Source organism: Gasterosteus aculeatus, chromosome 18, assembly GCF_964276395.1.
Source record: "Gasterosteus aculeatus chromosome 18, fGasAcu3.hap1.1, whole genome shotgun sequence".
NCBI classification, from domain to species: domain Eukaryota; kingdom Metazoa; phylum Chordata; class Actinopteri; order Perciformes; family Gasterosteidae; genus Gasterosteus; species Gasterosteus aculeatus.
Genome location: NC_135706.1, coordinates 15,960,918 through 15,978,283, shown reverse-complemented (window position 1 = coordinate 15,978,283; position 17,366 = coordinate 15,960,918). Strand labels below are relative to the sequence as shown.

The following is a 17,366-nucleotide window of genomic DNA, read 5'->3' as shown; positions in this document are numbered from 1 at the left end:
TGCGCCCTGGGCTGATACCAAGCTCAATGTGTCATTAGTAGTAATTGCAGGTTGCGGCAGAAGCTCTTTACAATTATTTAACACAATTAAACGACTGATTATAATTAATACCGTGCATTTCCTGTGCAGAAGTGCACCTGTGTGCCCTTCGCTGTCTTTCCCCTCGCGGCCCCTTCGTCTCGGATCCAATGCTTTGGATGGAGAGCTCGTCCACCACGCTGTTTGTCTTCCTCCTCCTGTCCGTCAGTCCGTCAGATTGCCTTTTTTTCTTCCCGTCTCCCGTCTGATCCGTCCGTGACCAAAGAGAGCGCCGACATTATCAGAGGCGAGCAGAAAATGAGCGAGCGGCCGGGATCCGTCTCAACGTGCTGCTGAGTCTGCTCGGCCGCTTTGATCCCAAACTGGACGGATTGTGACGGAGGGGGGAGGACGGCGGGGGAGGACGGCGGGGCCGGACAGCGTCCTCTTCCAAATTAGAGAAGTCGTTGAGAGACGTCGGCGCGAGGGGTCCAAATTACAGCACTGATACATTATTCAGAACCCTGTGATGGATTTTGGAGGATGTGTAAAAACCTTGTCGTGCCCCGCGGTCGTACATTAAGGGATTTGCAGTGAACTGGACGGCTGATTTGAAACAGATGTTTTCTCCAACATGTACGTTCGTTTTCTTTTCCTCTCCTACGCGCTTGATGGTTCGCTTACTGCCTCCTTCTACGCTCCCTTCCTCTCTTCTCCCGTCTTTGTCTCTCCTCTATGAAAAACCTCCGTCTTGCTTTTTTCCCTCCTCTGGTCCTCCTTCCTTTCCTCCTCCACTGTTCCCTTTCCTCCTCCACTGTTCCCTTTCCTCCTCCCCTGTTCCCTTTCCTCCTCCACTGTTCCCTTTCCTCCTCTTCCTCTTCTTTCATATCAACCTTTATCTTTCCTGCCTCAGCTTCCATTATCCCTCCTTCCTCCTCTACGCTCCTCTCACCCCACACACCGTCCCTTCCTCCCTCTCTTAATCGCCTTCTGCGTTACTATTCACCACACACACACACACGCACACACGTACACACACACACACAGACACACACACAGAGAAGCATCCCTCTTCAGTTTGTAAATGAATTATCGGCCCACCAGAGGGTTTTTTTCCGTTCGTAAACTCTTATATCTTAATGGCCGATCTATGCGAGCAATGCTCTTATGAGGATAAAATGTGTGTGTGTGTGTGTGTCTGTGTGTGTGTGTGTGTGTGCATGCGCCGGTGGTGGGGGTTCAACTGCAGCATGATAAATAGGAAGTATTCGGAGGGACCTCCATAGCACCCAGGGGCTCTCGTTGTGCGTTTGTGTGTGTTTGTGCGAGCATTTTGTGTCCGGCTCATGTGTACTCGTTTAAAGTGTGCGCCTCGTTGTCGGAGTCTGGATTTTGCCCAATTTTTATGCGTGCAAGTGGTGCGTGTTTAGTGTATTTAGTATGTTAAGCATGTGTGTGTGTGTGTGTGTGTGTGAGTGTGTGTGTGTAGCGGAATATGTAGAGTGGAAATGACACCAGACAAACCCACAGATGGACGCCCAGCGGGCTGAGAAACATTAAGGCTGCACAGACTCACACACACACACCCAGACACACACACACACACACACACACACACACACAGAGGATGGTAAGTAGATATTGGACTCTCCCTCTCTGAATAACCTCATGGGAGCCAAACAAAATAAACAACATTATTGGTGGTTGTTGCGTGTACATGTAGTATATTAACACATGCACGCGAGAGGAGCACGTGTGTGCGTGCGTGTGCGTTGCATTGTTTTGTGTTGAGAGGATTAATAGCAGACAACACATAAAAGCAACAGCGCATTGTGTCCGTGCGCGGCATGAAAAGAGCCTGCGAGTGAGGAGACAATAATCTCAGCGGTGCTTCTTGTGTTCGGGTCGCGGGCCGAGGCCAAATTAACTCTGCGTCTCGGTCCTTTATGAAAAGAACCTGCGGCGTCCCAGCCGACCGCCAACCGCCAACCGCCCGGCCAACTTTGTCACCTCATTCAAATGAGCTCCATTGTCCTCTCGCCGCGCCCTCAGCGTCAGCCGGCGGCGGGCTGCTTCACGGCCTGCAAGCGTGCGCGCGCTCCCATAAGGGACTGTACGGAAAAAGGCCCGCGAGCAGATCGCACCCAAGCCACTTACGGCGCTGTGAATCTGGACGCCTCTGCAGGACGTCCATCAGCGCGGCACGGCGTTTACTCAAGGAGGCCCGGCGTGTTTTCACTCGTGATCCGGTGGCTTTCATGGCGCGCTCTCACAACCCGGGATGCGTCTACAAACGCTTCATTTACCTGCTATTTGTTGGCGCTTTGCTGCTGGCGCGTTTTCAGAGAAACACTATGAATTGATGAACAAAATACGGCTGCAGGTGCTCGCGGAGATCGTGACAAAAAGGGAATCAGAGCATTGATGAGAGAACAGGAATTTAAAATGTTGTTGATTAACCTGCTGGTTGTAGTTTTTATAATTACCTTTGGCTCAATTCGTTAGAATTTCTCTTTAAATGCAATACGACATATGTGAGTAATACACGTTTATTTCATAAATATCTATGACATTTGTCACACATATGATAAGGAAATAGATTAATTATTTTCAATGCACCACAACCTTTTTGTTGTTTTAATGAATTACTTAAAGAAATCATCAATGCTGCCGACCGTCGCGTCTCTGTGATGAATTGTTTTCACTGTTTCACATGAAACCCTGCAAATACAGTTTGTGTATATGATAATACAGTCTGTGTAGTTTTCTAAAAGCTCTCATGTGATGTAATTTATCAACCACTTCAATTCATTCAGTGTGTGTGTGTGTGTGTGTGTGTGTGTGTGTGCGTGTGTGCGTGTGTGTGCGCGTGTGTTTCTGCCTGTGTCCACCTCCCCTGACTGTCCCACTATTTAAGGATCCCTCTTTCCTTCATGCTGATCACTGCTCGGTTCCCTCTCTTAATAATCACGAGAAGGTTGTTCCCCTGATGCGTAACACCACTCAGCAGCAGCATTGGAGGGATAATTAAATGAGTCATTAAGGCTGAATGTTACGAGCACAGGATATAGATCTGAGTGTTATAATACGCTCACAGGAAATATTAGTTCTCCAGCAGACGGTTTGTTGGGGAAGCATTTTCCCTCCTGAGGAGAATTAAACCGCTGCAGCAGAAAGTCCCAAACCGTCAACATCTAAAAGATCGGGACAAACTGTAGAAAAGTTAAAAATCTAAATGTAAATCTAAAACTAAAAGAGACGGCTGTAATGGAACCCAATGAAACGACTTTACAAAAACACCATTCAAACATTGAATTATGATGAAATGTGTTTCTTGAGGTCTGGACGAACCTTGGATGAAGATTCATCTTAATTATGGTCGGATAACGAACGCGGATCGTAAGTGAGCAGAAACCTCGGGATTAAAACACTGAACTTTGACACGAGACTTCCATCCTTTCTCGAGGTGGAAGTGTGTGTGCGTCTGTGTATAAAGGATTTACAGAGATTTTCTGTGTCTTTACTATGGAATCAATAGGTAGACGCTGGGCCATTAGATCAAGTCTTTTGCTTCACACGCGTTCCGTGGAGGAACATGGCCCCACTTCAGCTCTCAACTTAAGTCCTAATGCTGTATGCAAAGGTGACAGTGTGTTATCGTTGGTTTTTGGAAGAGTTAAAAAAAAAAAAAACTGAGCTTGAAAGTTCGTTCTTGACTTTGGAAAAGCAGCTCTGTGAAATAGTACAAGTTCTGCCCTCAGGCTTTCGATCATATCTTTTTTATCAGGGAATTAAGTTGCTCACAGTTGCCATGGAGACAGTTTTTACCACATAACATTAAGATACACTAAAATGACTTTGCTATGGCAACATTGGGCTTTGTGTCGGCATGGCAACAATAAGAAAGTTGGAGCTACGGGGAATTTTGACGATGCCCGTGACCATCGGTAAAGGGAGCCGAGCCTTTCCTGACCTCTGACCTCCTTCCCTCCGCGGACTCTTTACTGTACTGTAGCTGCTAGACGTACGTCACCCCCCCCCCACCCCCCTTCCATTCCCTCCTCGCCACACCTTCATGTGTCCTTCACCGCTCTCCCTCCCTCCAGCCCCCCTGTGACCCGTCTCCCAGACGTGACTCGCTCTCCCCCTCCCATACGCTGCCCCCCCCCATGGCCCCTGCAGCGACACACACACAATCACCGACGGACAAACTGCACCGTCACCTTTGCGCGCACACATGCAAATTCATGCAAGCAGGCGAGCTCGACACCTTAATCAACCCCACGCATGCGGAATCACGCACTCAGATGTAATCACCGTGAGTGCAGTGCCGAGTTGTGAGACTTCCAAATGCGCCATCAATCATAAAACCCTTTCTGGGGATTGGACAGCTGACACTGTCTGCATTACGCGTCGTCTCTCTCCATTCCGATCAATCACGTCCTCCGGATTGCCAAACGATATCGGCCGGCTCTCATCGGACGCAGTGAACGACCACGTCGGAGAGTTTGTCCTGTAACTCGTTGCTGTTTCTGTGTTTGAGTTAAACCTATATGCAGAGATGCTTGTCGCGCGGAGGCGAGTTCAGCTTCTCCACGTTCTGTTTATGCAGAACGGTGTCATTTTAAAACACAGCTGCTCATTCAGGGAATTCAAGCGGGAGGGTTTGATGCCCATCAAAGCCTTGGAACGAATCCAAAGCACCAAGTACTGTCGGTGCGGGAAATGATGGACTTTTTATTTTCGGGACATTCAAAGTGCAAAAATACAAAACTTCCACTTTGCATCTCTGGCGGGACTTTTCCTCTCTGTGACCACGTCGGACTTTCCAAGACAAAAGTCCTTTAACAGGGAGAGAGGACTCGCTGATTCTTGTCCTGCAATTCAAATATATTAGGAGGAAAACATTCCCTCCGAAAATATACACGTAAAATAAAATCAAGTTGACACACACACACACGCACCGCTGCCACCGCCATGTCTCTCACGCTCAACAACAACACGGCGCCGCTTCTATTTCGGTGAGACGTGACGACCGTTGGGCTGATGATGTTTGCGATACGCAGCCGGGCTGAAAGCTGAGACTGTATCCCTATCTCACTTTAGCTGGCGTATTCAAAAAATACAAGAGATTGTCGGATCAGATTACCGTGTATTTGTGTGTGTGTGTGTGTGTGTGTGTGTGTGTGTGTGTGTGTGTGTGTGTGTGTGTGTGTGTGTGTGTGTGTGTGTGTGTGTGTGAGACAGAAGCAGCAGAGAAAAATAGATGTGTGTCTATGTGTGTGAGAGAGAGATAAGAGTGAAGCCAAACCAGAGGGCCGGTGTGTAAGGTAATAAGACCAAATCGATTCATACTGAGAGGAAGAGGAGGAGAGGAAGAGGAGGAGAGGAAGAGGAGGAGAGGGAGAGGAGGAGAGGAAGAGGAGGAGAGGGAGAGGAGGAGAGGAAGAGGAGGAGAGGAAGAGGAGGAGAGATGAGCAGAGGAGGCAAAACGATTCCAGGTAAAGATGGAAGTGTGACGACGAGCTCCTTCTGCTCTCACACCTCGGCCAATATATTCTACAGTCCTTAAAGGGATTCAAAGCGGAGACAAAACTCTCCCTTTCTTCTTCGGTGGTGGCGCCGGCGGGGACGAAGCGAGCGAGGGAACGGAGAGGCTGCCTCTCGGCGCCCGTCGCATCTGCGTGCGTGTCAAAGAACAGAAAACTTGAGTCGTACATTTATAGATGAAGAGGACGGCAGCTGTTGGGAGACGCGTCGGAAGACCTCGACAGGCGGTCGGGAAGCATCACGGATAAGAAAGACGCGCCGTTGTACCGCGGCTCCTTTCTCCACGCCACCAAGACAAAGAGGCTGAATCAGGACCGTGACATGATACACGTGCACAAAATGAAAGTGACATGCCGGATGTTCAGGTGAAGCGATAGAAACGCTTCCTTGAAAAGACAAATATTTGGGCTAAATGATGGAATAATACATTTGGTAACGTTGAATTCAGTTTAATTTTAGGAATAGTTACAGCATAAAGCTACTTGTCCCTTAAAGCTCAACTGTCTGAGGCTGTAACTGATCTCAGATGTCTTTGCATGCGTTGAGATTTGTTCACAGTAGTAATATCCTGATGCACTCGGGACGGTCTAGTAGACAGAAGACGCCTCCGTCAGGAGAAGCAGGTTTAAGATGAACAAGTGAAGAGTGCACGAGGTGAAATTGGATTCTCGCTCATAAACGAGCCGCGCGTTGTTCCGTGGATGTTGCTCCAAACGAAACCAACAGGCTCAGCGTTTCAGAATGTGCTCTTTAAGTCCCACTTGAGGGTATTTTGGCCTGATAATTAAGTTCAGTCGCTCTTCGGGGCCAAACACGACTTAACCAGAATTACCAAGAAATCCGCCTGAGAAACATTTTTGTAATATAGGTGGGATTCGCTGGTGAATATAGATACCGTATATCCGCGTTGGACACGGAGGAGTAGTCGAGTTTAATCTTTCAAAGGAGCAGATGCCATTTGAAGACACAGAGAAGAAGAAGAGGGATTTTGTCAAATTGCATTGCTTAGTCATTCTCAGGAGGAATTTGAGGTATAATAAAGGCCTAAAGCTGGTTGCCGGAGGCAACCGCCTCCTTATCACCTTGGTGCTCCGCACAACACGGCGGCGGCATTGTTGAAGTCATGTGAGACTCCACATTTCATTGTAAATGCTCAAATTCCCGAAAGCGCACTGGTGCAAGGACCGAAAGATTTCCTTCACGGCAGATTCAGCCGGTTTGTGGCTTTTAGAGCAGAACGACTGGGTGCCGTTCCACGAAACGAGGGAGTCGGGGTTAAAAATGAGCCCTTCAGTCGCCCTGCGGACGGAACCTGTGAAGCCGGAGGACGAACAAGTGACAGAAATATCAATAAAGGTCAAAGTCCACCCTGACCAGGACTTCATCTGACAACCTTCGCTTTTGGCTTCTTCTCAAACGTTCTCGCTGACGAGCGTGAGACGCCACCGCCAGAGACGTTCGACCCGCCATCGAGTTCCCCCCCGAAAAGCCCGCGTGTCCCTCCCAGATGACAGCTTGACAAAAGAGGGAGTCTTCGGTTGGGGCCCCACCGCCACGCTTAACGCCGCTCGTTGGGCGCCGTCCTTTTCCTTCTGTCCCTCGGAGGTGAGCTTGGCTTTTGGATTCCCGCTCTCGTGAAGCTTATCTGGTCTTCTGAAGGTCAGCTTTATTCAGGCCCTGAGCCACCGTCTCCTGTCGGGCTTCCGCACCGACAGGTTATTTACTCCTCCGTCACCACCCGACGTATTTGGCCCGCGCCACCGCCCGCCGTCCACGGCCGTTACCGATAGCTTGGCCGCGTTGAGCGACCCGTTCGCCCATTAGTCATCTGCTCATCCGTACATCTCTGGCATCGATTCATCATCGATCCGTCCTTTCTTGTTATCGTCTGCTCCTCCCCTGCGTCCCCCAACTCGTCCCCCTCGCCCCCCCCCCGGACCTCCACTCAGGCCTCCTCTCCGTCCATTCATCCGAATCCCAGTCCCTCCATCCCGAGATCGATCGGCGCGCAGACATTCATCCGTCCTTTATGAATACATCTACCCAACGGTCCGTTCTCCCCTCCCTCCCTCCCTCCCTCCCTCCCTCCCGTCCTCCCTCCTGTCCTCCCTTAGCTCCTGATCCCAGTCGAAGGGCTTCTGCGGCGAGACTTAACACGCTCCACCTCCTCCGATGTGCCGGCGTGTGAACACACAGGCAAAGACACGCTTACGTCGTTTTCACAGCTCCCCGAGCAACTCTAATGGGCCGAGAGAGGGAGGGAGAGGGGGGGAGAGAGGGGGGGAGAGAGGGGGAGGGGAGAGGGGGGGAGGGAGAGGCTGTGCAGAGCAGCGAAAAAGAGAATTAAAGGAAGAATAAATCTGGGAAGGATGAGGATTTATAAAACTGTTGATCACTGATGATGATCCTCAGAACTCTTCATCACGCCGCTGTGAGGATCAGACTCCGGGCCCCAACTCTTCATCACGCTGCTGCGAGGACCAGACTCCGGGCCCCAACTCTTCATCACGCCGCTGTGAGGACCAGACTCCGGGCCTCAACTCTTCATCACGCTGCTGCGAGGACCAGACTCCAGGCCCCAACTCTTCATCATCGTCATCATCGTCTGCAACTTTGCTAATTACTTGAATAATACATTTTCCTCTTGCAGGACTAATGAGAAGACAGTGAAGATCGTTGTGAGTTCTGCTGTCACAGTTCGGTGGCTTGTGTCTCCGTCCTCGCTCCAGGCTCAGGACAAAAGGAGGCGGTGGCTCGTAAATTGTCCCACTGGGCTTTCAGATCTCGGTCCGCGGGGACGCCTTTGGGAAGCAGCTTGTTTAGACGTTTTCCAGTCGCATGTCTGCGTTTGATCTCTCGAACCGGCGGTTTTGTGTTGGTTTGTGCTTTTGAGAGACGCTGCCTGAGTAGATTTAGGTCCATAATTCTAGCCTGAGAAGAGTCGCCAAACAGCTTCCCCCCCAAATAGGAAGCGTGCATGAGGCATCTCATAACCACGCGTAATGAAGCCGGCGGCATCGCTCTGCACTCGCCGGCCATTATAATTCAAGCACTTCTTTGATGTAACGAGATCAAAACGGAATATCGGGAACCACAACAACAGCAACAATCGCATCAACAGGAAGCGGGTGGAGGAAGAGCAAAGGGGGGAGGCGGGGGAGGGGGGGGGGGGGCTTCACCTTGAAGGAGAGAAAGCAGCGAGCGCCGATAAGCAGGTTGGTTGTCTGGTTCCAGTGAAACGGGGGAGAGAGGCAGCGTCTGCTGCTCGCCTGTCTGTGTAAATATTGAGGCCAAACACCATCAGCTCCTCCATCAGTGGTGGTCACGCACATGGTCGCCGCCGCCCCCCCCCCCCCCCGGCGCCGTCGGTACACGCCTCGGCAGACACGCTGCGACCTTTTCCGGAGTGGAATCCGGGCGGAGGATTAAAAAAAAAAAAAACGGGCCACCGGGTCGCTGTGGAGGAACCAGCCGAGCCAGCGTCGGCGGGGACGTGAGGATCACTTTTGGCTTTGAAGGATGGAGAACATGTGTCCTGGGCCACGTTACGCTGAACGCTTCCTCTCGCCACTGCGAGGAGACACCAGAGAGGAGAACAGCGGAGGAATCGAGTAGTCGTGGAACACGGTGATCTAATCTTGTGATGCGAGTCCTCTTTGTTTCTCGGATCAGAGATTAAATGGCTGCGAAGGATAAACTTCCTTCTATTGAAATATTCAATCAAGGAACAAAAGCAAAACCCTAAAACTGAAGCAGCTACAAATAGTTTTCTCTCACTGGGACACGTCGAATGTCTTCAATGAGGAAACTATATTATCTTATTTTAATAATCTGCAGTGAATTCAGTGTCGGATTCCGGGTCAATTTTTGTGGTAGATTTTGCAAATAAGGTGCCATGTTTTTATCATAACGGCAATAATGAAGTGTTACTACTGCTACTGAGCTGAGCTACTACTCACAGGTTTTGTAGTATTAAGATTCATCCCAAAATATATATATATATTTAAGAACTTTAAGTCCAACATCAAAAAACATCGCCTGTCAAACCCAATGAAGTATTGCAATCCCACTATTGACTGATAACTAACATTGTTTAGCGTAGCATTAGCACAGAGGCATTAGAGATTTTCTGTAAACTTCCATTTGTGAGTCAGTATTACTCAGAGTGTAGAAGAAATAGTCCAACTGTGTAGCGGTTGGACCTTAAAGCCTCCACTGAGCTGCGGGGGAATATAGATCCACTCCAGCACTCAAAGAAAAACATTTCTCTTTTTTACAGATTGAACTCTTTCACGCTTTCGCAGACTGCTTGACGGTGACGGAGCATCGCGGCTTGGCGCCACCAAACGCGTTTACACGACGCGCTGCGTCTCAGCGAGAGAAAGAACTCGTGCTGTTTTTGCCATACTAACAAAAAAACTACTGGAGGAAATTGAAGTTTACGAGAAAGCTCTCACGAAGGGGAGAAAAAGAAAAGAAAGAAATAGTGGAGTCACGGTGATCCAAGATCACACCGACAAAAGTGAGAAGACACGTCGAATTACAGATGCTGATGCTGCAGCCCAGGAGGACGCTCCGTGCGACTCGTCGGCTTAAATATGAAACCAGCAGCTGCGCGGGGCTCCAATGCCTGTGGCGGACTACGCGCATCCGTTACTCTATCCCCGCCATCAGAGATCAATTAGCGAGTCGCTGTCACCTCCAGATGTGCTGCGAAGGACCTTGTCATCGTCAGCAGAACGCTCCAGTACCGTCCCAACAGCACAACACACACACACACACACACACTCCGGCGTGAAACAAACCTGAATGCACCGCCTCCCACAGCGAGGACTGGATATAGATCGACTGTGTTAGAAGTCTCAGAATTGTGCAGAATGATGTTGGTGCCGTTGGTGTCGACAGCTTGTTCCTTCAGCGCCGCCACGTTTACAGCCAAACAGCATCTGTGGACCGGGCGGGGTGTTTCCCCCTCATACGGCCCTATTTATCACAGCGTGCCAGACGTTACAGATGTGGGTTTTTTAAATCTGTGACGCATCAGAAGAACATCTGGGACGGGCCTGAGGTTTTGTTTTATCAACAGAGAAACTCGTGTGTATTTGCAGGACTCTCCTCCTCCCGTGAGACCGGCCCTGGAGACGGCCGGTCGCCATGACAACGGACCGCACTCATTATGCACGCGCCGCACTGCTGTCAGCAGCGGCGTGAAGCCAGAGTCGCCGCGTGTTAAACATAGAACTGGATAATCATTCAGCTTCTGAGGATACGACAAATTAAGGAAAGTTAATTAGCCGACAACTGGAGCACAAGGCGACGACGGCCGTGGAGAACTTGGAGAAGGAACAAGCAGCCCACTTTCACTCCGAGCAGAGCGTACCGGAGGAAGCAGAGGGTTTCCGACGGAGTAATTTGAAAAAATCTGTTAGCTTGAACAGAGCGGTTCCATTTGTCTGATCAATGATATCACAGCAGCACAGCACGTTGCCCTGGAATAAACTGAGCATCTCCCTGTGAGCTTTGCTGTCAATACCACTGTAATTGTTTTGGGAGAGTTTAAATCCTGCAGCAGAAATGTTGCTTATGAATCACTGAAACGAAAAGAAAGAAAAAAAGGTTAGCAATCTGACTGCGGTTTCCTTGTCGTGTTTTCTGTCTGCACCTTGCGGGCATCAGCAGATACGAGGAACTAGCAAAGCCTGGAAAGGCCATTAAGAATCCAGTGTGAGCGGGAGTAGCCGGCGTGATGACCAGCGCAGCGTCGGGGCGACGCAGGACCCCGCTGGCTGTCCGTCATCCCCGACTTCTGAACATCGTCGCCCGCATTCACCTGCGCTGCCTCCAAAACGCTGGAAGCCACAATAGAACAACCGCGTTTCATCGGTGGGAACAATGGGAACGCAGCGCGGACTGACCCGGGGTTCAGGTCTCCTGTCGGACACGCCGTCCTCGGCACAATGGAACCACCGCTACGGTACCGGGGTAGAGGGGAGGGGGGGGGGGGGGGTTCCGTTTAATGGATTGCCATTCATGTGTCAGGTATGATGGCTGCATTCCTCACAAGCGGGGACAGAGAGGGAGGGAGGGAGGGAGGGAGGGAGTCAGAAAGACGTACAGGGAGTCGCAGGGTATTTGTAACGAGGCAGAGACCCGGAGGGGGAGAGAGGACTGACGAATTACAGACTGAGAGAAAGAAAACGTGACAGAAAATCCATAGGCGGCGAGCAGCGGGCGCGTGTGGCCTCTTGTTGAAAGCGGAGTTGCACATAAAGGATAGCGAAGCCTTTTTTATCTCGCTGAGATGTGGCGATGAGGAGGAAGGTCTGAAGATTGTGTTTTGTTGCCGGCGCTCCCATCGCTTTCAACTCAGGGCGCTCTCAGTGGATCAGCTTCAAAATGATGCACAATAACTGACAGAATGTCATACGAGTCTATAGGAGCGGAGATAAAAACCAGAATGAGTGGGAGAACTTCTTCTGCAGAGCTCCAATATCTAAACGCAAATCGACAATTGATTCCGATTTCGGAGACGAACCGAAATGAATTAATATTCCCCCCCCCCCCACAGAAAAGCATCTGAAGTGACTTCTTGGTTTGATTGACTGCACATGACGGTTTTGCAGGCGGGTAACACACGCGCAGACGTTCTGTTTCTGCATTCGTGTCGCAGCTTCCAACAGTAAATTATTCATTATGTCCCTCAATGGTGGAAATGTCACCCACGGTGTCTCAGGTAGCCTGTGGACCCTTTGTCTCTGAGCGCGGCGCCGACACACGGAAGCTCTACTCTGCACGTTGGGGGTCACGTCTGAAGACGTTTCCTTCGCTGCATCATGAGTTATTATCTCAGCGCATCCCTGCATTACGCTGCATCGCTCCACCCACTGCATTCAATTAACACGCCAACCCCAGCGTGTCATCGCCACAGCCGCCCGCCGACCGCCTGACGCGCCGCTCGGAGGCCGTGGGGGGGGGGGCGAGGTCACGGGCTGCCGTCATTGGACGGCGTGGTAGTCGTTTCCGTGACAGCGGTTGGTGGCTGTGTGGGCCGATATGGCAACAAGGAACACAATCATCGCCACCGAAAGTGAGTCACCAGTGGCGTGTGTGTGTGTGTGCGTGTGCGTATGCGTGTGTGTGTGTAATGTTTATATAAAACCACGCTGGTAAAAACACCATCTGATCTGCCATCGTCTGTTTGCACTCTTTTATTTTGTACCAACATTCTAATTTCCGTCTCTCGTCGGCGCACCGCGCTGTGACACCGGGTGCGTTTCATCTTCGGCAAAACAACATCACTGTTAAAACTCTCTGACCTAAATAACTAATTCCATTGCTATTTGTCAAAACGGGGACATATTGGGAGATTTATCCTCTCCGCTCTCACGTCAATAGGATGAATATTGTATATTATTGGTTTAATTGTGTGGGACTATTTCTTGGCCCGGCGCAGTGATTGATTAGATCCCATTTAGAGCTTCACCCGCCAAATAATAGTTCATTAAAGAAACAACATATCATGTCCTAATCGTTGGGTCCTTCTCATCGACTCGATAAATTAGATATGTGAGTCATTTATATGTTAAACTACATATCTTGAAGTATACAGATATTTAAGGAAACATTTTAGGAAATCCATTAAAAGCAGTACTTATGAATCAAATCTCAACAAATCATTTCACCAATCTGAAAGAAATCTGTTGACTTGATCCCGCGGCGCGAGGACCGAATCACATGATTACAGCACTTGAGCCGATCCTCCAATCAAGGCTTCCTGGTGTGTCTGAGACGCGTCAGGCTGCGATCGGCCCTGCAGACTTTACAATGCTGCTGAATGAACAATTGGTTTGATTTATGAATTAGCTGACAAATAAAACCCAATTAAATAAGCCGTTTTAGTCGCTTTAACTGAGCCATCTTAACCAAGTCACTTTAACTAAAACCTTTTCGTCCGTGACGTCAAGCAAACAGAAAAGCATCATTTTAAATCCGCCTAATGTGGTCCAACTAGCTGCGGTTTGGGGGGCCGGTTGTGCCTCACACGCTGTGACGTCAGCGCCTCCAAGCCGGGGTCACTGATCCCAGCGCAGCCGCAGCGACATCACGTATCTCCACCAATTAACCCGGCTAATGAAGCGGGGGGGGGGAAGTGCAGTTAAGTGTTACCGTTAAGACATCCGTTCCACCACACGAGACACACTGACTGCCGTTGTTTTTCCTTTCGCACACAAGGTCAACTGTTAAGTGGAAGCTTTACACGGCGAAAAACAATTACGCCCGAGAAGCGAGCGGCGAACGAGGCCGTCTTTTAATTTGTGGTCAATTATGTTTTTCCTTTAACAAAGAGGGATGTGGCCGCTGTGGTCGCCCCCTCCCTCCCCCCCGCGGGCAACCACGGCAATGACATCATAACTCAACATCTGCATCAGCCCATTCTCACGGTTAACAGAGCAGAGCGTGGTGTTGACTGTGGCGTAGCATTAGTTCAACCCCATTGGACCCAATGGCTCTCACCGTGACAGCATCTCTCTCTCCCTCCCTTCTTCACCTACGAGTGTGTTTCATGCACGAGGCATCAGATAATCTCGCTAACACGCTGATGTTTCTGCCCGTAACTTATTGGGGATTTCTGACGGGCTGAACACAGAAACGCGGAGGGTGTCACGTGTGTGACATCGTCCTGTGCGACGCGACAAAGTGGTCTTCGGTTGGCGCCGACTGGACGTGACCAACTACTTCCTCCGCTGGTGTTTACGCACCAACGGCCCGTTCTGGACACCAGCTTTTCACCCCCTGCACACGTTTCTGAACGCTCGTCTGCTGTCGCGTTAAAGGAGTTTTTGATGATAGCGATCAAAGAAACCAAAAATAATGGACGAAATGACTTATTGTTTGCAACTTGTTCAAACAACTTATTGTTGTTGAGAGACACAAGTTAAAAAAACAAACATCTGCTATACATCCAATGTACCTGCTTAAAAACTGGAAACAGCATCCGGACAAAGGTTAGCGGCTAGCTGGTACAAACCAAACATCGGCCACAAACCAACTTCAAAGGAATGCATAAATAAGTAGTCGTGTGCTAACAGGTTAGCTTTACTTGACTGTGATGTTTTAAGTGTTTTCTGCGATGTTTTCTTTGCTAATAAAATCCACTGTGCTTTAGGTGGACGTGTGAGGACCTAACAGGACAGATACATTTGTCTGTGGACACCTTTCATCCACCAGCCCATCACATCCATCTATCTACCATCTAGCCAGCCATCCACCCCCCTTTAATTTATCACCCAAAGCTTCCATCTATCCATCAATGTTCTACATGGACTCTTAGTACCGAGCCCCCGCCAGCAGCAATTCCTCCGTTCCATCCACCGTTTGTCAGTTTGCCCCTGGAACCAGACCCCAGGTTGTATGGTGACCTTTCACACACCTACTAGCTTCTGAAATGTGACCTTTCAGTCATCCATGTTATTTCCGTCCATCTCTGCGCCCATAACCTGCTCTGTGCCCCGTCACCAAGGTATGATGGTGTGTTTCCTCGTCTTTGGCTGTACCTCATTGATTGATCTGCCCATTCAACCCCCCCCCCCCCCTCCTCCCTTCTTGGATCAAGAATTGAAATGAACACTTACCAGCTGCATGCCACATATGAAGGCCAAGGTACACCTGCCACTGCAGCACCCCATGGTGTCCTCCTTCCTCTCCCCGGTGATCCACGTGGTGAAGAAGCTTTGGGTAAAACTCCTCCAGCTGGACCTTCAAACCCCACCTCCGACCCCCTCCCACCACACACCTCCCCTCCGCCCTCCGCCCCCCGCCCCAAAAACGCCCCCGGTGAACCGTCTGGCTGGCTGGCAGCCCAGATGGAGGCTCTGGCTGCTCTGGCCTGGGGGAACAGAGTGCAGCCCCTGTGCTCGCCGGGGGCCCGAGAGAATAAAAGGCCACTACTTCATTCAGATGGCCGGGTCGCTGACGGGTAAACGTGGTCCAATGCACATCGGGGTCAGGGAGCAAGAGACACAGAATGGACTCCTGGGGACGATTCGAGTCCGGGAGAATGTTTTTGTTGATGTATCCGTCGTTGGCTTGTGTAGCAATAAACCTTTCCGAGCTCCCGTCACTGAAGGCAGTCTGAAACTAATCGGGGTTCGAGGGGCATTTTGGATGGATTGAGCTGGATTGAAGTCAGATTTCTGATCGTGTGGTTCTCTCGACCCAAAGTAACTGCCTCGACCAATCAAACGAGCTTTACAGCGTCTTCTCGATTATGTCCAAACAGGGACCACTTGTCCGATCATCATCTACCCGACCAGAAAGTCGACGATCAAGTAAATTGGCCGCATCCTTGCCACGGAATGACTACAGCACGGGGAGACGGTGGCGTGAGACGGGACGATATTCCAGGTTAAACGTTCTTTTGTGTGATAATCCGATCAGGCATCACTTGGATTGGGCTGATTGAAACAAGCTAATGTTGTTTGCCGGGTGGAGGGAACAAGTGAAAGTGGCCCCTGCTGCCTCCTCTCCTCTCCTCCTCCTCCTCGACTCCTCTCCTCTCCTCCGCGCTCCTCTCGGGGGAACTAACGGGGACGCAGCGGCGACATCCTCCGATTCACACCGGAACAAAAAACACGGCGTTTTCTTTTCTTCCTTTGTTTTAAATTTAAATCTCCAGCAGGAGATTCCGATCCTCTTAATTTGTTGAGTAAAAATGCTGTTGGGATGCTGGGATGTGGAAGAGGATCCCGACGTCTCTCGCTGGTCTACCGGGAACAAGTCATCTCCTCCGGTTCATCTCCCCGTCCGGTCGCTCCGTTACAGCGGATACATCTGCGCCCCGCTAAAGAGATGAGTAAATAAATAAATAAACAGAAAGCAATGTCCACATTTCGGATGGAGAAGCGACTTCAGTCTCCAAGCGCAACGTGCGGAATGACGGCTAAGTTTATTCCGTCGGCGCGGGGAGGAGGAGGAGGAGGAGGAGGAGGAGGAGGAGGAGGGGGGGTTTGTCTTCGAGGGAGTCAGAGGACGACGAGTGAGACAATGGGAACCGGGACCATCTGTCAAGTCAAACACCGCGCAACAGTGTAGCTATGTCGGCCAGGAATTTCAAAATAAAAGTGGAACGACCCTGGAAACACTCGCCATCGGTTGAGATAACAATCATCTCGTTTTGTTTTTTATACTGCGTGCTGAAGTCCAGAAAAATGCTCTATATTCATTTATGTTGATATATTTGGAACTGATTATGTATTTTTTGAGGAATATTTTAATATTTTATTGCACTCCAAAACTGCCCAAATCGGTCTGCCCCGCATTTGAGCAGTGAGTTTGTGCAGGATTTGGAAATCATGGGGCTTCATGTTTCAGGGGGAGGGAGGTATAAATAAACGATTTTATTTATAGAACATTTTCAAGTTAAATCACAGTATAACCTACTTTTGTCTGTTCTGCTTTGTTATTATTAATTTTCACCTATACGTTTTACATGTTCGTTTTATAGGTTCGGTAGGTTAAAAACAATTTACAAACATTTCTTTATTTCGCTTCACCAGACATCAGGCTTCTAAGCCTCTTATTTTGAAGGCTCTGACAGCCTACTTCCGGGCTCGTGGCCGCTGCCTCTGGCGGACTTGATGATGCCGATGTTCCGCTCGGCGGGGGAGCGGCGAGGCTCTTTTCACCCACTGAGACGCACTGACAGGCGGGGAGAGACGTGGCCTCGGTCGGTGTGCAGCTGCTCCAGAACACGGGGGGGGGCAGAGTATTTAAAAACGCCATGAAGTATCATTAAAAAT

General features: G+C 50.0%; 1 protein-coding gene across 2 annotated transcripts in view; it reads right to left on the bottom strand.

Moving 5' to 3' along the window:
• nkain2 (sodium/potassium transporting ATPase interacting 2) overlaps positions 1 to 16,567 on the bottom strand; it is a 48,497-nt gene extending 31,930 nt beyond the window's left edge. For both annotated transcript variants that reach the window (XM_040160864.2, XM_078093743.1), the window contains exon 1: positions 15,201 to 16,567. In XM_040160864.2, the coding sequence (XP_040016798.1) occupies positions 15,201 to 15,254 (54 nt within the window). In that variant the 5' untranslated portion in view covers positions 15,255 to 16,567. The remainder of the gene's footprint in view (positions 1 to 15,200) is intronic.
• Positions 16,568 to 17,366: the final 799 nt, after the last annotated feature.